The 24,883-nt window shown below is 47.5% G+C and overlaps 1 protein-coding gene across 1 annotated transcript in view; it reads right to left on the bottom strand.

Moving 5' to 3' along the window:
* The window catches only part of LOC115092930 (protein NipSnap homolog 3A-like), a 101,442-nt gene extending 77,409 nt beyond the window's left edge, over window positions 1-24,033 (bottom strand). Inside the window, exon 1 of the mRNA XM_029604368.1 lies at window positions 23,856-24,033. Within this exon, the coding sequence (XP_029460228.1) occupies window positions 23,856-23,921 (66 nt within the window). The 5' untranslated portion in view covers window positions 23,922-24,033. The remainder of the gene's footprint in view (window positions 1-23,855) is intronic.
* Between the last annotated feature and the right edge of the window lie 850 nt (window positions 24,034-24,883).

Genomic DNA, 24,883 nt, shown 5'->3' on the forward strand with positions numbered 1-24,883 from the left:
TTACAGTTGCACTAGATATGCATACCAGGCATGTCTGGACCAGGCTGGAGCTATGAGTATCATTTGTGCATGATCTTGAATTAGCTTTTTCACTGTTCTCGCAATTAGTAGTAATGGAGGAAAAGTTTGTACCCCAATCCTGAGCAAACTGAGAGGACTCATTAGTATGGAGCAAAACTGATCGAGTTTTTTATTTTGTTCCCACGCAAAGAGATCAATGGTCAGACAACCTCAAGATCTGAATAGTTTTCTATGGATTGTTTCAGTGACCACTCAAATAATCAGAACACCTGGCTGAGGCAGTCCGCTAATATGTTGGACAATCTGGGAAGGTGCGTAGCTTGCAGCGTTGCCTGATTGGTCTATTTTCCATTGTCAAATTTGAAGTGTTTCTTGACAAAGAATCCAGGAGCCTGTGCCACCTTGTTTGTTGAGATAAAATATAGCTATCTGATTGTCTGTTTATAAGAGCACCCTCTTCCCTATGAGAAGATGTGTAAAGCATATAGTAGATTCTTTATAACTTGAACTCTAGGAGATTGATATGTAGCAGTCATTCCTGGGGGTTCCAGGTTCCCTGGGTTCGACAGGACTGTGAATGCACATCCCAGTCTGTCATTGATGCATCTGCCTCAATGTTACCTGACAGGGTAAAGGGCGAAGTAGCACTCCCTCTATGAGTTCCTGGGGTATAGCCACCATTTGTGCTCATGTTTCATTTCAGGAGTAATGTTGATTATTGAATGAAATGGGCGGAGTAGCTGACTCCATTAGTTTCTTAGGCCCCATTAAAGGCAGTGGATATACAAGTGTGTTAAAAGAATGATGTGTATTGCTGCTTCCATGTGACTCAAGACTACCAGCACTTGATGTGCTGTGGATGACAGAGCTGAAAGAAGGTTCTTGACCCAAGAGACGCAGGAGGCTTGCTCATTGGGAGAGTAAATAAACTCTGTCTTGGGAGGAGTCTATCACTGCTCCAGTGAATTGAAGGAGTTGTCTTGGGGGTTGTCTTGGGATGAGATTGGACTTCTCAAAGTTGATAAGGAGACTGAGGTTCTGAAGTAACTCGGCTGTATGATGTAGGTTTGCAAGACTTTGTCGCAGGATGAAGCCATTATGAGCCAGTTGTCTAAATATGGAAAGATTTGAATCCCCAGCTATCTGAGGTAAGCCACTACTACCGCAAGACACTTGATGAAGACTCTTGGGGCAGCAGAAAGTCCAAATCGGAGTACTTTATATTGATAGTGGATAGACTCTCTTTTGAAGCGAAGGTATCACCAAAAGGCTGGATGATTGGGGATATGAACATATGAATCCTTCAAGGCTAACAAGCATAGCCATTCTCCCTGCTAAATAAAGGGTAAGTTGCTATTGAGGGACTTCATCATGAATTTCTCTTAATGTAGAAATGTGTTGAGGTGTCAGTGATCTAGGTAGGTCTCAACCCTCCCAACTTCTTCAGAATTAAAAAGTAATGGAAATAAAAATTCCATGTTGAATTCAGAAGGAGGAATTTGCTCTATCACTTTCTGTTGGATAAGGGTCTGTACTTCAAATTGTAGTTACAGCAACTGTGCGGGATCCATTGGAGAAGGATCAAGATGTGGAAGGGGCGGCATCATGGAGAAATGTAATCAGTAGCCATGTTGGACTATTTTGAGGACCTATTGGTTGGTCGTGATTTGATGCCAAGCTTCCAGGAAAAATTGGATTCTGTTCCCTACAGGGTTGAGGTTCTCCAGAACAGTCAGGATAAAAAACTTAGAGCAGATTTTGATTGAGCCTGCTGAGATGTTTATGGCTGTTGTCTGTCTCTTTATTGAATTTTAGCCACAAGGTGTTGGGTCCGTTGCCTCTGAGATGGAAGAGGTGGGAGACAATAGTGCTGTAGGGGACGGTAATTTCATCTGGTGAAATATGGTCTTTTGTAAGTATTGAAGGACCTCCTGTGAGAGGCTAAGGGTCTGCTGTAGTGGAAAGAGATTGTAGTGCTACATTTTGGTCTTTTATTTACAAAACTGTTTCACAGAGTTTCTCTCCAAACAGGTTGTCTCTCAGATAAGAGAGATCTGCCAGCTTTTCATGTGTTATGAACCCTGCCCGCGGGTCCCCCCAGGAGCAGGCTCCTTACCTTGCTGCTAACTGCCTGCTTCCTGACTCGGCCAGACGTCGCCGAAGTCGGGCCTTCCTTGTGGCCGGAGCTGCGGACTTGCTGTCCCCCTGCGGCCCGGAGGCCGCCCATCTTGTCTCCCTTCACGTGGCAGGAGCCGCGGACCGCTGCCTGCCATCTTCACGGCTGGAGCCACCGCCGACGTCCTCATCATCTTCGCGGATGGAGGCCGCAAGCCCCGGCCTGGATTGGTGGCTGGAGCCACCCTCAGGGCCTCCTGCAGTGGCAGGAGCCGCTGCAGTCGTCGGGGCCTGCCTCTAGACCCAGCCCTGCTTGTCCGCGACGTCGCCATTGGTGCAGGACCGCTGTCCACGGTCCTGCACAGCTTCCTGCTTCCTCCTAGGTGCGCGGCTGCGCCTCTCTTCTGGATTTAAAGAGCCCACGGCCGGATATGTCCTGGACCCCACCTAGAGACTATTTCCTGTGCTAGCCCTATAAAAGGGCTGTTCCTGCAGTACCTCGTTGCCTTGCATCAGAGTTGCTTCAGTCCTGGAGGCTCCTGCCTGCCAGTGCTCCGTCAGGTCCTTGGTGTTCTTCGTGGAGCTCCTCGTCTCGTCTCGTCTGCTTCTTGCTATGTCTTCGTTGCCTGAGGTCCCCGTCCAGGTTTCCTGATGTCTCGCTTCCTGGTGTTCCAGCCCTCCTTGGTGTCTTGCTCTTGTGCTCTGGAGCCTTCTGTTCTTCCGGCCATGGATCTCCGGGTGATGCTTCTCCATCTGTGGAGATGCCGGCAGTGGACTGGGGTCCTGTGCTCCTGAGCCGTCCTGTCTTGCCAGCCTTTGTGGAGCTCCGGATGACATCGCCTCCGTCGTCGAAGTTCTGCCTCGGCTGGATTCTTCCCTGCGCTCGTCCCGCTCTCCTTGTGGTCCGTGACCAGCTTCCTTGGGCTGTGTAGGGCGTGTAGTGGGACAGGGTGGTCCATGATCAGCCCATTGGGTCCGCCCATGAAGGTGGGCTGAGTAGGGCGTCCTGAGAGACAGTGCCAATGTCCACATTCCCAGCTTCTCGTTTCGTCTGGACTTTGTCAAGTTCCTCGTTTCGTCTCTGATGCCGTTGCATCAGCCCTGGTGTCATGTCTTCGCTTTAAGCCTTGGTGTCATGTCTTCGCATCAGCCTTGGTGTCATGTCTTCGTATCAAGCCTTGGTGTCATGTCTTCGCTTCAGCCTTGGTGTCATGTCTTCGTGTCAAGGCCTCCGTCTGCCCTCATCCTCAGGCCGGCCTGCTGCTCCATGCTGATTCAAGCGGAGGTCCGAAAGGGCTTGGAATGGTCGGAGGACCATTCACCTCCCAGCAATGGATCCGCCTTGTTTCTGAAGTTTGTCTTCAGAGTCTTGTCTGTGTTCCTGGACTGGTTTTGGGACCAAAAACGTTTTTTCAGGATTTTTGTAAACAACCTGCTGGAGGCGCCAGCTGTCTGGATTTGACGACCCGCAGGAGGCGCCTGCATCCAGACTTTTTGTCTTGTTTGCCAGCTTGGGGTTTTACAACCTGCAGGAGGCGCCTGCACCCCAACTGGTTTGCTGGTTCTGGTTTCCCACCCTGGGTTCCCTCCCCCAGGTCTTCTTGGTGTTTCTTGTGGGTTTTGTCTTGGGGCAAACGAAAACAGGCCACACAACATCATGTATATCTTCTCTAATGCTGCTAGCCGATAGCCAAGCCATACACCATGTTCTGATGAATGATGCTGAAGTTCTTGACAAAGTTTCAAAAGATTCATATATTGCCTGAAGGAAGTGTTGAACAGTTTCTTCTAAGCCCAGCAAAGGCTTAGGAGGGAAAGACTCCCCCTAAGTTAGAGCAAATTAAAGGCTTGAGATCTCTTATACACATTAAATATGTTCTGGATCATATAGAATTTATGATGAGCTATGTGGGACACTAGCATGGCTCCTTGAAAGAGCTTTTTACCAAAGTGGTTTTGAAAGCAAGGATCCTTGCCTGGTGGGGAGTTGGAGTGTAGTCTAGTTTTTTTTTTGATTTTTTAAGTGCCAACTCCACTACTTCAGATTGATGAAAGAGCTGAACTACTGCAGAGCCAGAAGATTTCTGCATTCTGAACTTTAGATCCAGCTTTCTGGCAGCTGTGCTTCCAGAGATGGGAGTCTCCCACATTTTCATTTGGAAATTATCCAAAATAGTGTGGGATGGTAAGGCAACCGGATCAGAAGGAATATCTAGGATTTGTAACAGACCTATGATTTCCATTCGAGGATCTGGATCCTTAGTATATGTATGTTAAGAGCCTTCCCCATTTTCTCATTAAAGTTTGCGTATGATAGGTCCTCCAGCAGGTCCTCTAGCAGAGAAGAATGATCTGGAGGATCTGGAGGCAGATTTAATGGAATTCTAGTGGAACTGCATGGGGATTCCCTTGGAGATGGCTTTCCTGATAAATATGCTGAAGGTGACCGAGGTAATAAGAGTAGATAGCATGGATGAAGCAGTGAAGATTAGGGCTGAGGCCTTTCTTCTGAGTGGAAAGAATTCATTGCATTTGATGAATTAGATGGAGTAGGCAATGGCAGAGCACTTGAAACCACCACCAGCGGCAACTGTGCAGTCATTAGTGGAAACATATATAGAAACATAGAAATGACGGCAGAAGAAGACCAAACGGCCCATCCAGTCTGCCCAGCAAGCTTCACATTTTTTTCTCATACTTATCTGTTTCTCTTAGCTCTTTGGTTCTATTTCCCTTCCACCCCCACCATTAATGTAGAGAGCAGTGATGGAGCTGCAACCAAGTGAAATATCAAGCTTGATTAGTTAGGGGTAGTAGGGGTAGTAACCGCCGCAATAAGCAAGCTACACCCATGTTTATTTGTTTTACCCAGACTGTGTTATTCAGCCCTTATTGGTTGTTTTTCTTCTCCCCTGCCGTTGAAGCAGGGAGCTATGCTGGATATGCGTGTAGTATCAGTTTTTCTTCTCCCCTGCCGTTGAAGCAGAGAGCTATGCTGGATATGCGTGAAGTATCAGTTTTTCTTCTCCCCTGCCGTTGAAGCAGGATATGCATTGAAAGTGAAGTATCAGGCTTATTTGTTTTGGGGTAGTAACCGCCGTAACAAGCCAGCTACTCCCCGCTTTGTGAGTGCGAATCCTTTTTTCTTCTCCCCTGCCGTTGAAGCAGAGAGCTATGCTGGATATGCGTGAAGTATCAGTTTTTCTTCTCCCCTGCCGTTGAAGCAGAGAGCTATGCTGGATATGCGTGAAGTATCAGTTTTTCTTCTCCCCTGCCATTGAAGCAGAGAGCTATGCGTGAAGTATCAGTTTTTCTTCTCCCCTGCCGTTGAAGCAGAGAGCTATGCTGGATATGCATTGAAAGTGAAGTATCAGGCTTATTTGGTTTGGGGTAGTAACCGCCGTAACAAGCCAGCTACTCCCCACTTTGTGAGTGTGAATCCTTTTTTCCACATTTCCTCTTGCTGTTGTAGCTTAGAGTGATGTTGGAGTCACAGTAACCATGTGTATGTTTATTGAATAAGGGTATTATCTCCAGGCAGTAGCCGTCATTCTGGCGAGCCACCCACTCTTTATTGACGGCCTCTTGATTTTATGGATCCACAGTGGAGATTGTAAAATTGAATACGAAGGCAATAGTGGATGAAGAACTGCTGTTTCTCCTGAAAGGGAGGCAAAGAAACCTCTAACAAGTCTGTGATCTGCTCAAAAGATGGAGGAATTCTCAGGCCCAGTGTTGGAGAAGGAACATCTTCTGGTACCAGTATAAATTCTTGTTGCACAGCAAGTGGTTTATTGAATGGAAGAGTAATAATGGAGCATATTGGATCAGGAATTTTGATATGGAAGTGCCTCATGATGGATGGTGGAAGACTAAGAAATTCTTCTTGGGTGAATAGATTAGGACGAGAATAATGTATAGATAAGGCTGCTCATAGTATGTCAAGTTCACCAGGTCTTGCAGAGGCCATATGGCTCTCCTGAGTTGAGATTGGTAGAACAGGAGCTTGAATGTGCTTGGATTTCTTCAACCTATGGTTGGAAGTAGATAAATGAGTTGAAGAGAGTCAATGAGATTCCTTTTGCATCAACAAATGCACAAATGCTTCAAGCCATTTTGCATCAAATGCATCGATGACGATCGGGATGCATCGCAGTGCACTGAAAGCTTCGATGCCTCTTGCGTTGACTGCTTCAATATAGTGGATTGTGACAGTCTTTCTACTGTTCCATGCACTGGGTGCATCAGTGTGCCATGCATCGGGTGCTCCGATGCACCATGTGGGCACTTTGATGCATCATGCCTTTTGGAAAATTCATGGGTCAGTTGCTTCAATGCACAATGCATCACTGATTGCATAGAGGTTGTCTTTTGCACCAGTGTCGAGGTTGATGTCATTGATGTATCGGAGTACTCGGTTGAGGAGACGTGGGGGAGGGGGGAGGGTTTGAAGAGCGGCTGGTGCATATACTACTCAGGGAGGACAAATTGCTGTGATGCAGGCCCTGTATTTTTGCTGCCCTTGACCACTGAGACCGTGGTAACATCTGACCACAAGCTCAACAGTTCAGTTGGTCGTGGTCTGGACCCAGGCATCAGTAGCAGAGATCATGCCCATCCATTATGGACATTACCTGACCACAGACACCCATTTTGAAGCCACTTAGTATGGAGTTCTTTTTGCCAGACATTGTGTTCTGGAATATTCTAGATGTTCATTGTTGCTTTTTCCACAAAGTTGTTTGCTATTTAATTTTTTAGTAGCGCTGAAGAGTGCTATTGGGGTTAACTGCCAAAGCAGTGAGGTAAAAAACTTGTTGTTGTTCTTTGTTATGTTTGAAAAATGATAAGAGACTGAGAAAATTGTCTATCCTCTAGCTTCGGCAAAAAAAAGACTGAACTCCTGCACATGCTCAGTAGAACTCAAAACTCTATTAGCTTGGTGAGATGAGTCTACTCGGTGCCACCAGACAACTTCACCTACAGATCATGGCTAATTCAGTCTACTTATCAGCGGAAAAATAATTTCAAGGGTTTGACCTCGATTGCTGTGCCTGTTCGTACACGCCTTATGACCCTAGGTAGGATTGACCTCTGTCCTCGATTGCTTTGCCTGTTCGTCCAGGCCTTATGTCCGTACAAGGGGTTGACCTCTGTCCTTGATTGCTGTGCCTGTCCATCCAGGCCTTATGTCCCTACAAGGATTTGACCTCCATTGCTGTGCCTGACCGTCCAGGCCCTATGTCCGTACAAGAGTTTGATCTCGATTGCTGTGCCTGTTCATCCAGGCCCTATGTCCATACAAGGGTTTGATCTCGATTGCTGTGCCTGTTCGTCCAGGCCTTATGTCCCTAGGTGGGATTGACCTCTATCCTCAATTGCTGTGCCTGTCCATCCAGGCCTTATGTCCCTACAAGGGTTTGACCTCGATTGATGTGCCTGTTCATCCAGGTCTTATGTCCCTAGGTGGGATTGACCTCTGTCCTCTATTGCTGTGCCTGTCCGTCCAGGCCTTATGTCCCTATGTGGGCTTGACCTCTGTCCTCGATTGCTGTGCCTGTTAATCCAGGCCTTATGTCCCTACAAGGGTTTGACCTCTGTCCTCAATTGCTGTGCCTGTCCGTCCAGGCCTTATGTCCCTGCAAGGGTTTGACCTCCCTTGCTGTGCCTGTCCGGCCAGGCCTTATGTCCAGTCCTAACGGATGAACCCTCGTTGCAAAGTGAAACCTCAGTCTCTGGCAATTCAAACTAGTAATCCTTCACAGCATGGATCCTTAAATAAAACAAACAGTTTTCTTTAGTTTCAGGGCAGAGAAGAGAACTTCCTCCGTCTTGCTTATGAAGTTACGATCTGTTAGCAAATGCTTAAATCCTAACAATTTGTACCATTATACACTCTAGTGGCCAACCCATTCCAGGGAGCCCTTTCCTTCTCAAAGGAAAGGGAACTCTCCCGGTGTAGCAGCCTTTCTCTTAGCACCTGTTGACCCATGTTCAGAACGAGAAAAGAGCTCCAAGGTACTTAGACTGTGGCAAACACAGTGAGACCATGTTCACAGTGAGACCCTGCTCCACGTCGCCACGCTTTGAAGGCTCATGCTCCACTCTAGGGGCCAACCCATTCCACAGAGCCCTATCCTGCTCAAAGGAAAGGGAACTCTCCCCCGTGTTGCAGTCTATCTCTTAGTACCTGTTGACCCATGCTGAACCGCTGTTCACATGGCACCCTGCTCCACATCACCATGCTTTGAAGGCTCGTGCTCCACTCTAGGGGCCAACCCATTCCACGGAGCCCTATCCTGCTCAAAGGAAAGGGAACTCTCCCCGGTGTTGCAGCCTATCTCTTAGTACCTGTTGACCCATGTTGAACCGCTGTTCACATGGCACCCTGCTCTAGGTCGCCACATGTTGAAGGCTCATGCTCCACTCTAGGGGCCAACCCATTCCACGGAGCCCCTTCCTGCTCAAAGGAAAGGGAACTCTCCCCGGTGTTGCAGCCTATCTCTTAGTACCTGTTGACCCATGTTGAACCGCTGTTCACAGTGAGACCTCCTCCAGTTCGCCATGCTTTGAAGGCTCATGCTGCACTCTAGGGGCCAACCCATTCCACAGAGCCCTTTCCTGCTCAAAGGAAAAGGAACTCTCCCCGGGTGTAGCCAGCCTGTATCTACCCTCTGACCGATGTTGAACCGCTGTTTACATGGTAACCTCCTCTGCCTCGGCCTTGAAAATTCTTGTTTGCATATCTGCTACGTCCACCAGATTTTAAAAGACCAGCGAGAGCTCACTAGATGCCAATGGAAACACCCCACTCTAGGGGCGAACCCATTCTAGGGAGCCCTTTCCTGCGCAAAGGAAAGGGAACTCTCCCCGGGTGTAGCCAGTCTGTATCTACCCTCTGCCTTGCTGCCATACACCAGATGACTTACTCAACTCCTTGTGGTGTTCTGGCCACTATCATAGTTGCTCAGTGTGTTGGTGCTAGTCTTTCTGCTTGCTATGTTCCCCCTTCATTGTGCTATAGGATGTTGATGCCACTTGCCTTGCCGCTTTGCCTTTCGTGCTGCCTTCGAGGGTTCATGCATCTGTTATCGTGCTCTCTTTTGAAGCTGTGGTGTGTTTTTGACACTCTCGCTGCTGCTTTGCACCTCTATTAAAGCACTCTTCTTGCCACTCCTGGTACCCCTTTGCCCCTTTAAAGTACCTTAGGCTATTCATGCCACTTTGGTGCCACTTTGCCACAGTCTAAGAACCTTGGAGCTCTTTTGTTGTTCTGATGATTGCTCCCCAGAAGTTTCATCAAAATTGATAATAAAACCCCGAATTCTGCAGCCAAACATAGGCTGCAAATACTTCCCCCATTGACTTTAATGGGAACCGGCAACGTATCGGGGTCGACATTGAATGAATGCAACGTATTTGCCCACCGACAAATATGAATACCAAATCGGACGAATCCATACCCTCTGCACATCCTTAGTAGTTTTATTTTTATTAATTTTTAATATGTTATATATTTTATTTTATTGTATTTTATGCAAATGCAGATTTATATTGTAATCCACTTAACACATGCCTGTTATAAGCGGACTATAAGTATTTATAAATAAATAAATAAAAGGTATGGGAAGGAAGGCGTTTTCCCTTCCAACAATATCTCTCTTTCAATTCCCCCACCCTGTCCTCACCAATCTTTCTCTCTCTCAATTCCATGTTATCCCCACCCCCAATCTCTCATTCCTCCCATCAGCCTCTCTCTCTTAATTCCCCCACTCAGACCCCACCAGTCTTTCTCAATCCTTTCACCTTGTTACCTCCTGTCTCTTGACAAAATTTCCTTCTCTCCACCCCTATCTTTTGCCTAATGTGTACGTGTGTCTCTCTCTTGTCCCTATCAGTCTCTCACTTAATCCACTACTCTATCCTTACCAGTCACTCTTTTGGCATCCCCAGCATAACATTCCCCAAACCTCACAAGGACAATGACAGGGGCTCAGCGATCCCAACATTAACACTTCCTTCCCCACCCCTTGTGCTAATTTAAGCCCCCTCACCCTCTGTCCAACACCAGCATCTCCCCTTACGTTCTCTCCCTGTTTCTATTGTTGTTCCTCCACCTATCGCTGCCACCAGCTCATCACCAGGGATCCAAGCTCCGTGTTTCTCCCTTGTTCTCACCACTTTTCTCTTCTGTTTCCATCTTTTTTTATTACCAACTTTTCTTATTCCTGCCTAGCTTCTCCCATACACTTCTACTTTCCACTCAGTTTTCCTCTCTCCAGTATTTCTCTTCCTTTATTTTGTCTCACATCACTTTTACAGCTCCACAATATCCCTCATCTATATGTCTCCTTCTATATTCTTACCACTTGCCTCTAGCAACCCTCCTTCCCTCCCTTTCTCCAGCATCTCCCCCATTTCCTTTTTTACCTTTCCCCCAGCTTTTGCCCTCTGCTGCCTCTTCCATTCCCCATCCCTCCACCAATATCTGCCTTCCTACCTTCTAATCCCCTTCTTCTAGCATCCTCTCTCCCAGGAGTTAACTGAACAGTGGCTGTTTGTCCTATGACTGCCAATTGCACCAGTAAATCTGTGCAGGCAGGGGGAGAAATGCCAGACATTCCTGCTGGTCATCTCATGAGATCAGCAGCAGAAATTGCTGCCCACGAGGTCTGAACAATTGGCAGCTCTGGAACAGGGTGAAGTGTGGCCTGTGCACTTGCCCACCTTGAAGGGAACTGTGCTTGTAGACTGCTTTGATCTGGCTTATTATAATCAAGAAAGGCTATTACTGTGATAACATGGAAACAGTTGTAAAGAGAGTTATCAAAATGGTGCATTGTTGCAGTAGCCAGTCTTACTTTAGACAAGTCCTTTTTTTGGAGGGTTTTTTTGTGGTTTTTTAAAGAAATTGTCCTGTATCCTTCTTAAGAAATTGCACAATTGTCCTGCTTTCAGTAGGGCTCTAAATGAAAAAAGAAATCTGATTGAATTTCAAGCATGATACAAATGGGCAGAGATTGGATATTGAAAAGAAGGGATGCAGATAATACAGAACAAAGAGCAGATTGGCCTATGAAAAGATTGGGCTTCCCCTAAGGGGCTGATTGCTCCCCTCACATGGTTTTTTTTCAGCTTCCCAGCCAAAGAAAAGAAGAGGGACAGCTATAGCCAGAAGAGAAGCCTGCGGGGCCATAGCAGAACCCATCCTGCCACAGCTGGAAGAGAGGAATGAAGTGCTGTGGCGGAGCCCATCCTGCTGTGGCCCAAAGAGAGGCCTGCAAGGCCACGCAGCCCCTCCCCCACCTTGCAGGAACAATGTGGCAGAAGTAGCCTCCTTTCACCTCCCTTCCAGCAGTAAGGAGCAGTGCTGCTATCCAACAGCTGCTAAAGACAAGGCCCAGAAGAAAGGGGAGGTCTGAAAGCTGTATGTATGCTTGTGTGTATGTGAGTTAGACTGCATGCGTATATGAGAAAGAGATCACCTGGGTGTGTATGAAGGAGAAAGCCTGCATGTATGTATGAGACAGCCTGCATGTGTAGAAAAGAGCAACAGGGCCTGCATGTGTGTACATGAGACAGTGACAGAGACTGCATGGGGCGGATTTTAAGAGCCCTGCTCGCCTAAATCCGCCCAAATCCGAGCGGATTTAGGCGAGCAGGGCCCTGCGCGCCAGTAGGCCTATGTTCAATAGGCCTACTGGCGCGCGCAGACCCCGGGACTCGCGTAAGTCCCGGGGTTTGGCGAGCGGGTCGTGTCGGGGGCGGGCCCGAGCCGTGCGGCGTTTAGGGGGCGTGCCGGCAGCATTTTGGGGGCGGGCTCGGGGGCATGGTTACGGCCTGGGGCGGTCCGGGGGCGTGGCTGCGCCCTCCGGACCCGCCCCCAGGTCGCGTCCCGGCAAGCTAGCGGCCCGCTGGCGCGCGGGGATTTACGCCTCCCTCTGGGAGGCGTAAATCCCCCGACAAAGGTAAGGAGGGGGTTTAGACAGGTCCGGGCGGGTGGGTTAGGTAGAGGAAGGGAGGGGAAGGTGAGGGGAGGGCGTTAGAGGATTCCCTCCGAGGCCGCTCCGATTTCGGAGCGGCCTTGGAGGGAACGGGGGTAGGCTGCGCGGCTCGGCGTGCCGGCTATACAGAATCGATAGCCTTGCGCGCGCCGATCCAGGATTTTAGCGGATACGCGCGTATCTGCTAAAATCCCGCGTACTTTTGCTTGTGCCTGATGCGCCAGCAAAAGTACGCCTATTCGCGCGGTCTGAAAATCTACCCCCATATGTATAAGAGAGTGAGAGAGCCTAAATGTGTCTGTGAGCTTGTGTGCATGTGAGAACATGAGAGACTGTGTGTGTGACAGCATATATGTGAGTCAGAAAGAGCCTATGTGTGTGACAGTGTGTGTGGGGGGGGGGGGGGGGGAAGAGGATATAGATTGTGAGACACTCCTCTCCCATTCCACAACAATCTGTCGGTGATTGGAAATCAAAAGATTCCAGATATGGAGAGTTGGAGATTTTTAATCCTATTATTTTAAATTCTGGGGTGTTATTTCATGTGTTTGCTGTTTGAAATATTTGGTGTTTGGGAAATATTAGAAAAAATTTGAGTCATTTTAATTACTAGATATACATTGGTTGTTGCTTGCTTGACATATTTATTCTTTTTATGGGTATGGTTTTAATATTATGAATGATGTTTTATATCTCTTGATTTTATTGCTTAATGTTTTATGAGGAATGCTGATGTTTCTGTTTTTCCATTGTTGCACTGCATAATACAGTCAGGCTTGCTGTGGTTTCCAGAGCAAGTGTGAGAGTGAGAATGAGTGAGCCAGCAAGCATGTGTATGAGAGAGAACAAACAAGCCAATCAGCATATGTATGAGTGAGAGGACTATTTAAACCAGTGGGCATGTATGTGAGTGAGAGCGAGTCACTGAACATGTGTATAAGTCAGAGTTTGTGAGCCAGTCAGCATGTATGTGAGAGAAAATATAGGGAAGTTTGTCTAAGAATGAACATGTGTTTTAGACCATGTGTACATATGATAGAGGAGAAAGTTTGTGCATACCTTCTATCCCTGACTAATCCATGACAATCTCAGGATGACTAGAGTCTAAAGTTCCCAGGTATGGAGAAAAGGGGATTTTTTTTTGTCTTGGTTTTAATTATTGGGTGTTATTTGGTATGTCTGCTGTTTTGAAATATTTTATTGATGTTTGGGAAATTAAAAAACAATGTTATATATTTTTAATCATTGGGTGTTCTATTCATCAGCTGCTTTGAAATATTTATTATTTTTATGAGTATAGTTTTACTTTTATAATTAATGGTTTATATATCTTTATTTTATTGTTAGATGTTTAATGAGGAATGTTGATGTTTCTGTTTTTCCACTGTTGAACTGCATACAGAGTCTATCTTGTTACGGTTTCCAATTCAGTTTTTGTCTGCATGTTTCTAGTTATGCTTTATTGTCTTGCTATTCTGTATATGGTGAGGGTCTGTCTATATTCTGCAAATGTGACTGAGGTAAGGTATTCTGCTACCATGTAGTTGCTGTGTAGGGATCTACAACAGCTTGACTTGTTCTGTTTTCCTAATATCAGGTGTATTTGTGTTGTAGGGCCTGGTGTAATATTTGCAGTGTTGCCTTTTCATAGATAGGATTGTTACTGTTTAAGTGCTGGCAGTTAGTGCTGTTTTTGTATGGGAGGTTTACTATATTGTAATTCAGTTTACTTAAAGCCTTCTGAGGGCTGACATGTTTTATAATAGTCCTAATATCATATGACTGCAGGTGTCTTTTTTTGCAGAGGGTTCTAGTTAGTACCAAAGCAGTGCATAAATACACGTTATAAGTGATTTTATTTACCTTAGAACACTGAATGTTCTTTTTCATATAAAATCTGTTACTATAAATGCATATTTTTAAAATTATTTGTGGGAAGGGTGGGGCCAGAAGTATGTGAAAGGCTGAAATGTTCACCTATGACACCTAATATCCTTGCATCAGGCCTGGCTGCACTGGCTCCACAAGAGAAAGCAGGATTTCATCTGGAGCTGTGCTGCTTTGGGTTAGTAGCTTTCCCCAGTCTCAGCCAGGGTTTAATTTTCTCTTTTTATAAGCCCAGGGAACAGTATGGGTCACTTATGGTCTCCCCTCCCCTGGAGTCAGTAGGCAGAACAGAGCCTGAGGAACCATAAAAACAGCAAACTATGTAGCCTGCAGTCAATGGACATGCACTAGAGTGGTGGGTTTCAGAGAAGAGAAGGAAAATTACAGGCACAGGAATTAAAGGGGTAAACCAGGAAGTACCTATGCAGTGTTGGGGAGGCTTCTGTCTGAGCTGATTGTACTGAGCTCTAAAATAAGCAGCTGCCTGTGGAACCAGTGAATCTCCTGGAGACTGGGAGAGGGGAGGAGGCTGCTGGCAGCAAGCAAGAACTTTACACTATCATGCAACAGTGCCGGACTGGAGGCACTCACTGTGTGAGCATATAAGCAGCAGCACAACATTAGCATGTCAGAGAGTGTTTGTGAGTCTATGTCAGAGAGTGAGAGACACAAATCCATACGCACTTTGTCTGTGAGAGTGTGTGTGTGGGTATCTTTCTTTCTGACACAGACATACACACTCTATGTGTCTTTGTGTCTGAGAAAGATTATGTGACTTTGTGTGTCAGTGTGCATGGACCAATAAAGTTTCTGCAATCTAAAAATCTGTTTGTGACTGAGCATGTGTGTGTCTGACACTGGCTGGCAGTACCATTATTTGCAACTAGTTCAAGAGTCAGACCGGGAATCCAAGATATAGCAAATGTTGCTTACCTGTAACAGGTGTTCTCACAGGACAGCAGGATGTTAGTCCTCACATATGGGTGACATCACAGGATGGAGCCCAATCATGGAACACTTCTGTCAAAGTTTCCAGAAATTTGACTGGCCCCTACTGGGCGTGCCCAGCATGGCACTAACCCTGCAGCCAGCAGGGGTCCCCCTTCAGTCTTGTTAAAAAGCTACAGGTAGTGCCGAAAATAAAATAAGAAAACGTTACGAACCCAACACTGCAGGGCAGCGGGTGGATTTCGTGAGGACTAACATCCTGCTGTCCTGTGAGAACACCTGTTACAGGTAAGCAACATTTGCTTTCTCACAGGACAAGCAGGATGGTAGTCCTCACATATGGGTGAGTACCGAGCTGAGGATGTCCGAGTATGCACCAAATGTACGCAGGCATGCAAAGCACTAGGCCTGGGATGAAATTTGGCCGAGGGCATCCTGAACCCCACTGGGCAGGCGGAAGGGTGTTGGTACGTCACATTGTAAATAGGTTGCGCAAGACAGACTGGCTGAAGATGGAATCTTGTCTTCTGACTTTATCTAAGCAATAATGGGCTGAAAAGGTATGGAGAGAACTCCAGGTTGCAGCCCTGCAAATGTCAGGAAGCGGCACCTAGCGTAGGTGCGCTACTGAAGTCGCCATGGCCCTTACAGAGTGTGCTTTACACAGTCTTGAAGTGGAATGCCCGCTTGCTGATAGCAAAAGGATATGCAGTCCGCCAACCAGGAGGAGAGAGTCTGTTTACCCACATGCTGCCCCAATTTGTTAGGATAGAAAGAGACAAATAATTGAGTGCTCTTCCTGTGGGCAGCTGTACGGTCTAGGTAGAACGCTAGAGTCCGTTTACAGTCAAGGGTATGCAGAGCTTGCTCTCCTGGATTGGAATGGGGCCTGGGAAAAAAGGTAGGTAGTATAATGGATTGATTGAGATGAAACTCCGAAACTACCTTAGGCAAGAATTTAGGGTGAGTGCGGAGTACCGCCCAGTCCTGCAGAAGTTTAGTGTAAGGCGGATAGGTAACTAGAGCCAGTAATTCACTAACTCTGCGAGCGGAAGTGATTGCCAAAAGAAAAATTACTTTCCATGTAAGTTATCGAAGGTCACAGGATTGAAGAGGCTCGAATGGTGGTTTTATGAGCTGACCCAAAACTAGGTTGAGGTCCAAGAAGTGGCCGGAGGACGCAGATGAGGCTTGAGGTGAAGCAAGCCCTTCAAAAAACGTGTGACAAGGGGTTGTACTGATATGGGAACATCCCCGATACCTTTATGGAAGGCGGCTATCGCACTGACATGCATCCTGATAGAGGAAGTTTTTAGACCTGACTCTGACAAATGCCAGAGATAGTCCAGAAACTTCATGATTGGACAGGTAAAAAGGTCAAGGGACTGAGAAGAGCACCTTGACATAAACCTGGTCCATTTGTAAGAATAAGATTTTCTCGTGGAAGGCTTCTGTGAAGCAATCAGGACACGGGAAACTGGTTCAGAAAGGTTAAGTGGCTGAAGGATTAACCTTTCAACATCCATGCCATCAGGGCCAAGGCTTGAAGATTGGGGTGACGTAGGCACCCGTCGTTTTGAGTAATTTGAAGCGGGTCTTTTCCCAAGGGAATGTGCCTGCGAATGGAGAGATCCTGAAGTATTGGAAACCACACTTGGTGCAGCCAGTGAGGTGCTATCAGGATCATGGTTCCCTTGACCCGACGTAACTTCACAAGAGTCTTCAAGAGAAGTGGAAGTGGAGGGAATGCATATAGGAGACCAGTTGCCCATGATAGGGAGAACGCGTCTCTTGGCTGATAGTGTTGGCTGCAAATGAGAGAGCAGAAGTTGTCTACTTTGTGATTTTGAGGTGACGCAAAGAGGTCTATTTGAGGATTAGCCCATTGTTGGAAGATGGAGTTCGCTACTGAGGGGTTGAGAGACCACTCGTGCGGTTGAAAGGTACGACTCAGCTTGTCTGCCAACACATTGTCCACTCCCGGCAAGTAGGTGGCCCTGAGATACATCGAGTGGGAGAGGGCCTCCGCCCATATCTGTGCAGCTTCCTGACACGAAAGGTAGGAGCCCATCCCTCCCTGTTTGTTGATGTACCACATGGCCACCTGGCTGTCCGTCTGGATCAGGATGACTTGATTGGAGAGGCGATCCTGAAATACCCTGAGAGCATATCTGATTGCTCGAAGCTCCAGGAAATTGATTTGGTGTTTGGCTTCCTCTGGAGACCAAGATCCTTGTGTCTGCAGATCGGCCACGTGGGCTCCCCAGCCGAGGTTGGAAGCATCGGAGGTGAGAGTTATTTGAGGATCTGGAGCCTGGAAGGGCAAGCCTTGGAGGTGATTGACTGATTTCTCCACCAGGCGAGAGACTGACAGAGTGAGTTGGTTACGTGGACAATGGTCAACAGGGGCTGAATGGATTGAGTCCATTGTGACCTTAGAGTCCACTGCATGACTCTCATGGCCAAGCGGGCCATTAGGGTGACCTGAACTGAGGATGCCATGTGTCCCAGTAGGTTGAGAAAGTGGTGTGCAGTCATGGTGTGCTGAGACTGCAGCTGGTGTGCAAGAGACACGAGAGTGAGAGCTTGCTGTCGAGGCAGAAAAGCCTTTGCCTGCAAGGTGTCCAAGTCTGCCCCAATGAACAAGGTTTGTGATGGGACTAAGTAGGATTTGTCGTAATTGACGATAAATCCTAGCGAGATTAGAGTGTGTAAGGTAAGATGCAGGGACAACAGAGCAGCTTGCTGAGTGGGAGCCCTGATCAACCAATCATCTAGATAGGGGTAGACATGAACACCTTGAGTCCTGAGGAAGGCTGCAACTAGGACGAGGCATTTTGTGAAGACTCGTGGTGCAGATGTGAGGCCGAATGGAAGCACTCAGTACTGATAGTGCTTGGGGCCTACTAGAAACCTCAGGTATTTGTGATGAGATGGAATTATCGCGTCCTGGAGGTCCAGAGAGCAGAGCCAGTCTCCTCTTTGTAGAAGAGGAAGAAGAGAGCCCAAGGTTACCATTTTGAACTTCTCTCGCTGGAGGTACTTGTTGAGGGCACGTAGATCCAGAATTGGATGAATGCCTCCTGATTTTTTGGGAGATTAGAAAGTACCGGGAATAGAACCCTAGGCCGTACTGAGAGTAGGGTACTGGTTCTATTGCCTTGGACTGGAGGAGGAGGGAGACCTCCTATTCCAGAAGGATGGGTTGATCGGATGTTCTCCACGTCAGTAGAGGTGGGGAGTCCGGTGGAATGGAGAGAAAGTTCAGCTGATAACCCTGAGAAATTATTGCCAGGACCCATTGGTCTGAGGTGATGGAGTACCACCTGTTGCCACCTGTTGTTGAAATGGCACAATCGACCTCCCACTGGTATGTGGGGCAATGGAATCTGGCTGCTGCTCTCTATGCAGGAGTCAAAAACCGGAAGCAGGGCCCGGCTGAGGAGCTGCTTGCAGTTTTTGTTTTCGTATCTGACGAGACTGGAATTTTTGAAATAGTCTTGTAGAACGGGTTCTAGATGGTGGCGGGTAGGATTTCTTAGGGCGGAAGAATTACTTCTTAGAGTCCTTCTGGAAGGGTTTTTTTGAAGAGTACTCAGAAGGTATCAGAGAGAGCTGTCTTAAGGTCTCATGATGATCCTTGAGTTCCGCCACTGTTCGCTGAATCTGCTCACCAAACAGATTATCTCCTACACTTGTACTTCAGGGCGAAGGTCAGAAGACTTGAGCCAGGCCCATCATCTTGCCGAGAAAGCAGCTGCAGATACCCTGGTAGCAATGTCAAAGATGTCGTAAGATGATCTGATCTCATGCTTGCCTGCCTCAAAACCCTTGTTTACTAGGGTTTGGAGCTAATCTTGAAATTGCTGAGGCAGGGAGTCTGTTAAGTCTTGTATCTGCTTAAATAAGACCCTATTATATTGGGTCATATAGAGCTGATAAGAGGCAATTCTAGAGATGAGCATTGCTCCCTGGAAGACACGGCAACCAATGGCATCTAGAAATTTCTGTTCCTTGCCTAGGGGGAAGGAAGTGTGAGGTTTTGATCTCCTTGCTCTTTTCTGGGCAGATTCTACAACCACAGATTGGTGATCCAATTGAGGTTTGTGAAAACCTGGAGCTAACTAGACGAGATAGGTGGTGTCAGCTTTTCTGTGGACTGGGGACACAGAGCCAGGATGTTCCCAGTTCTTTTTGAGGAGATCCAGAAGAACCTGGTGGATAGGGATGGAGGTTATTTCCTTGGGAGCATCCAGGAATTGTAACAGCTCAATCATTTGATGCCTGTCATCTTGTTCAGTCTGCAATTGGAAGGGAACCAATTCAGACATCTCCTTCACAAAATTTATAAAGGAAAGGTCCTCTGGAGGAGAACGCTGTCTGCTTTCAGTAGGCGAAGGTGTTGAAGGCAAATCCTAGGTGTCTGGTGAAGAATCATCAGTCCAGATATCGTAGGGATCAGCACCTGTTCCTCTAGGAGCTAGAGGAGGACGGGCCGGTGGGATGCCTGAAGGTCCTGGTCTAGGCTCCGAAGGACTGAGTGAAGGCACCGATGAAGGCACTGAAGGCACTGGCACAGGCATCAAGGTCATCGATGGATGGCTTGGTGGCGCTGATGGACGTATCTGCACCGATGGGTGGATTGGTGGCATCGAGTGACATATTGGCATCGATGGCTGAGGCATCGGCAGAACTCCCGATGGAGGGATGCGGAATGGTGTTTCTCCTCCCGATGACAAAACAAGCGGGGAGGGCACTGGAGCCATCCGTGACCCAGGATCCATCGGTGGAAAAGCGGCCATGAGCGCTTCTATCCTCGACAGCAGCGGTGCCAATGCTGCTGGAATCAGGTCGGTGGTTGGTTCTGCAATCGGTACCGGTGTCGGTGCCGGAGGAATCTGGAATCGATGCATCGCCTTGCCGATGGCCTCCTGAACCATCCGGTCCAGTTCTTCTCGGAGACCTGGAGCAAGCAGCCCCGGCTCCAGAACAGAAGAAGGAGGCAGAGGCATAGCCGGAGGGACCACCATTAAAGGCGGAGTCACGGCTCCCGATACCCTGTCAGGTGAGGGTTGCCTCGGTGACCCAGTCGCTGAAAAGGTTGGTGTCTTTTCTGGACGGGGTTTTTTCGATGGCGGCTCGGACAATGGCGAGGTCGATGATTTCACTCCCTCGATGGTCCGAGACTTTCGATGCCGGTGGCGATGTTTATCTCTATGGTCCCCACAATCCTGAGGGGGAGTAGAGAGTATTGAAGCCCGAGAAGTCGTCGATGCCGGATGGTCACCGGTCAAAGGTCGATGCTGGCGCAAAGTTGACGGTGCCGCTTCTGACGACGTCATTGCAATAGACGGCGTCGGGGTTTGAGCATGGAAGAGAAGTTCCATTTTCTCCATTCTAGCCTTGCGACCTTTTGGTGTCATTAGGGTACATTTGGTGCAGGTTAGGACATCATGCTCACATCCGAGACACATTACACAGACTTTGTGAGGGTCTGTGATGGACATGGTGCGATTACAGTCCGGGCACCGACAGAATCCCGATGCCATGGCCATGAAAAAATTGAGCCGTGGTACGGTCAATGGCCAGTAGGCTGCGAGGGCCAAACTCGAAGGAAATCGATGGAAAATGGATAAAACACTTACCAGAGTACCGCGGCTTGAATAAGTTGAAGGAGGGACCCCTGTGGGGTAAATAGATTTTTAATAATTCCATGAGGAAAAATCCTGTCAGGAATCTCTACAGAGCTCCTTAACCGTGTGGCTACTGCTGCGCGGAAAAAAGAAGACTGAAGGGGGACCCCTGCTGGCTGCAGGGTTAGTGCCATGCTGGGCATGCCCAGTAGGGGCGAGTCAAAGTTCTGGAAACTTTGACAGAAGTGTTCCGTGATTGGGCTCCATCCTGTGATGTCACCCATATGTGAGGACTACCATCCTGCTTGTCCTGTGAGAAATCTCTAAAAGAGATATAAGCAGATGTATATGAGGCCCAACCAATTTGCATGGATAGAGCGGGGGCTGCAGCTCTGCTCACCCCTGGTCTTTGAATGTGCTCAACTTCTTATTTAGGAATGATGAAGTTTATTTTGGAGATATTTTGGCTCAATTCTGCCAGATTCCAGGGTTGACTTGGCATTATTTTGGGAGCTGTTGACACATGTGCTGCAAGGAAAATGCATGAGGGCATCAGATAACTCATGGGTCGGTTTTGAAAAAATCCCCGGGACCAATATTGTCCTGCAATCCACCCCTGATAGCATATCATCCCTCTGCTTCTCCATTCTCACTCATTATCCCTTCTACTCTTTCTCCCCATCTCTCTATTCCTCCCTTCTAAACCATTCAGATTCTTCTCGAACTCCACCTTTCAGGGTCTTCTCTACCTACCTCCTCCTATTTCTATTATCTTCTCCTTGCTCTCCACTCCAGGTTTTCTCCTTCTCCAATGGGTGGGTCTTCTTCATCTCCCCTCATCTTTAGACTCCTCTCTCTTCTTTCGATCTTTCCCCTTAAGTTCATCTTGCCCTTATCTATTTCCCCAGGTCCCCCTCCATCTCCCCTCCTCTCATTCAGGCTCATCACAGTTTCTTGGAGCATAGTACTATGAGTACAGTAATAAAAAGCCAGGAACCTGGCAAGTGTCTACTTCCTGTGGCCTCTGCTGCTTTTCCCCATAGTATATGCTTTCTTTGTAATCAGGAAGCACACGAGGGGTGGAGGAGGGCCCAGCAGAGACTGGAAGTGCATGCTTACTTTGTCCCTACACTGCCAGTCTACTGCTCATCTGACCAACAGAGAAGACAGGATGCAGAGTGGGGTCAGCCTTTTAAATATGGTAATGTTTGGATCAGTTTTTATCAAGATGTCTTGTATTCTAGACCTGGTCTTCAGCTGTAGCCACTTTACTACATACAGGCTGACTCAGTACAGTGTGCTCAGGCTGAGCGCACCGTTAGCCACCGTTTGGACGCGCATTTTTGACGCACTATTTATAGTGGTAATAGGGGTAATAGCGCGTGGAAAATGCACGTCCAACCCCCCGAAACTAATAGCGCCCTCAACATGCAAATGCATGTTGATGAGCCTATTAGTTAGCACCGCGCAATACAGAAAGTAAAATGTGCAGCCAAGCTGCACATTTTACTCTCAGAAATTAACGCCTCCCCAAAGGCAGGCGTTAATTTCAGCCGGCACCGATATTAAGTCGGAGGCCCCCCCAAAAAAAAAAAAAAAAAAAATCTGCCTGCGGCCCGTGGGTTGGAAAATGGACGCTCAATTTTGCCGGGGTCCATTTTCCGAACCAATGGCTGTCAGCGGGTTTGACAACTGACACCGGTAAAATTGAGCATCGGCTGTCAAACCCGCTGACAGCCGCCGCTTCTGCCAATAAGGAGGTGCTAGGGACGCGATAGTGTGTCTAGCGCCTCCTTATTAGCACGGGCCCTCATTTGCATACTGAATCGCATGCCCAGGAGAGTGGCCTGGGCACGCGTTGGGATAGCGGGCACTCACCTTGGAGCGCAAGCTCTCCTGCGCATTTTACTGAATCGGCCCGATATATAGGTAGTAGGAGTAGCCTAGTGGTTAGAGCAGCAAGCTGAAAACTGATGAAACCATGATTCAAACCTTATTGCTGCTCTGTCTGTGACTGTGGGAGGAAATCAGCATGTATACATCTATACATGCTATTTTGTTCCCTGCACAAAAAGAGGGTACAGCACACAATAATGCTTTTAGAGTGCGCACTTTATAAGTGCTAATTTTCCAAGAGGAACAATGTGAGTATTTTCTCTGAAAATTTGTGTAATGTGTGCATGTTAAAACTGCCTGCAGAGTTTGCAACTACATGACCACCTGAAATATGCCCCTTTCATAAGAAAAGCTTTAGAAAACTTATGGAGCGAAAAGATGCATTTTCTAGAAGAAAGGAAGGGAAAAGCAAATACAATACAAGCAAAGCTATTGCTGGATAAACAGTGCCCATGGCATAACTTGCTTTTGGCACCTCTCTTTCCTTTTAGGCATCTGTGTTCACAGACTGACGTAAAAGGACAGTGGGGCACCCCAGGCAGTCACCCTGCAGTCACCCTGCTTGCCCACCTCTTGTGATGAATTCAGATATCCACTACAAGTGTCAAAAAGGTACCAGAAGGAAAACCAGCATTTTCCCTAGAATTAAAAGCTCAAGGACAAGAGTCATTATAGGAAGCTGAAGGAAAGGAGCTCGAAAGAAACATCCTTTTTTTTTTTTTTTTTAACTGAGAGTGTGATGAACATCTGGAACAGATTTCCAGCAAAGGTGATAGGAGCCAAAACAGTGGCAGAACTGAAGCATGTTTGGCCAGACACAATGAGACCTCAGAGGCAAGGAAAAGTTGGGAGGGGTTCAGTGCTTGAGTAGATCCGTGACAGCAAATTAGGAAGATGTCAAATTGGCCCTTATGTTCCGATAGACTCAAAGGGGGAGCTCCCGGATACTCAAAGCTGCTCAGATCATACATCTGAAAGCAATCGTTGAGAAAAAGTTGGAGACGCCTTAAATACCTATTGAAATGCATTAGAGGAAAAAGCTGCTTTAAGATGCAGATTTTAAAAAAAAAAATGTTTTCTAGAGGAAAAGAAGGCAGTCTGTCTCTAGCCTAAATGCAGCAGGTCGACAACTGTCAGAGCAAGCTCATGTCACCCTCAGTCTATCCCAGCGGGACTAGTATTTTTCTCAAGCGATGCTAGCACAGCTATTTGCTGGCAAAGATGTTTTACATCTCGGCGCGAGGCTGCTGCGAGGGGTCAGCTGCATGCCCTCCCCCCAGCCACCCAAGGGGCCGCTTGAAACCGCCGTTTTCCGTTAATCGCCCTGGGGCCTTTCCTCTCGCTCACTCACCTGGGCTCGCGCTGCCGCCGCGCGCACGGCCCCCGCTCCCCGCAGGAGGCTGCGGACATTCAGCATGGCCAAGAGTTTATTCTGTAGCAAATGAAAACGGGAAAGAAAAAAAAATAGCCTGGAAGTACAGCTGTGCACGATAGCTGTACACACAGTGACTTCGTGGATGCCTGGGTGAGAAGTGAGGCGCGGCAAAAAGAAACCTCCTGCTTACCTCTGCTTTGCATTTTTTTTTTTTTGTTTTGACTGGAGGCGAGAGGGCACCGCCGTCTCTAATGAGATGCCTGCAAACTTCCAAAGATTGGAAAGTCTTAAGATAAAAGATTAACAGGAACCCTCCTGGAATTTCCTTGTATCTGACAGACAGGTGTGATGACAATTGCCTTTATCGTTTTTTGTTTTTTTTAAATTGAAATTTCACTTCAGGTCAGGGATGTTTGGAAACAGCGCTGAGCATAATACAGGTACTGTGAACCGAACACTCCTATAATGTATAGAAAAACTAAATTATTTCATGTCCCAACACAAATATTGCCCCTGTCATGTTTGGTACATGCACCTTTCCCCCAAAATGGTAAAAGTTTCCGTTCCAGAGCATGTGCATCAGTTCTAGGGCTTTATGATCTTTCTAGGGGTATTCTTTCTATTTATATAACAAGGCACGGTAGAAAATATTCGGTTCTATTTGTGCAAGGTTCCCCAGGGACACATAGGACATGTCAGGTCACCCAGAGGGCCCGGCTGGCACCTTCTATCCCTCCACCTTGGAGTCTGGGTTCACTGAGCCGGGGATTACTTGGTCCAAGCCTGCCACGCTTGATTTAGCAGTTATTCAGAAGGTAGCCTCTTTGGACTCTGCCTTCTCAGAGCTGACCCCTGCATCATGTGACTATACAAGAAGTTCGGAAAAGAGAAGTACAGAACAAATGCACAGGCCCTGTAGTGAGTGAGTTAGAGTCACAAGAGAAAGCCAGTTGATTTCTCTCCTTCAATCGTGTTTCGAGAAATCACATGCAATCTCTCAAAAC

The sequence above is a fragment of the Rhinatrema bivittatum genome, chromosome 1 (genome assembly GCF_901001135.1).
Source record: "Rhinatrema bivittatum chromosome 1, aRhiBiv1.1, whole genome shotgun sequence".
Taxonomy (NCBI): Eukaryota; Metazoa; Chordata; class Amphibia; order Gymnophiona; family Rhinatrematidae; genus Rhinatrema; species Rhinatrema bivittatum.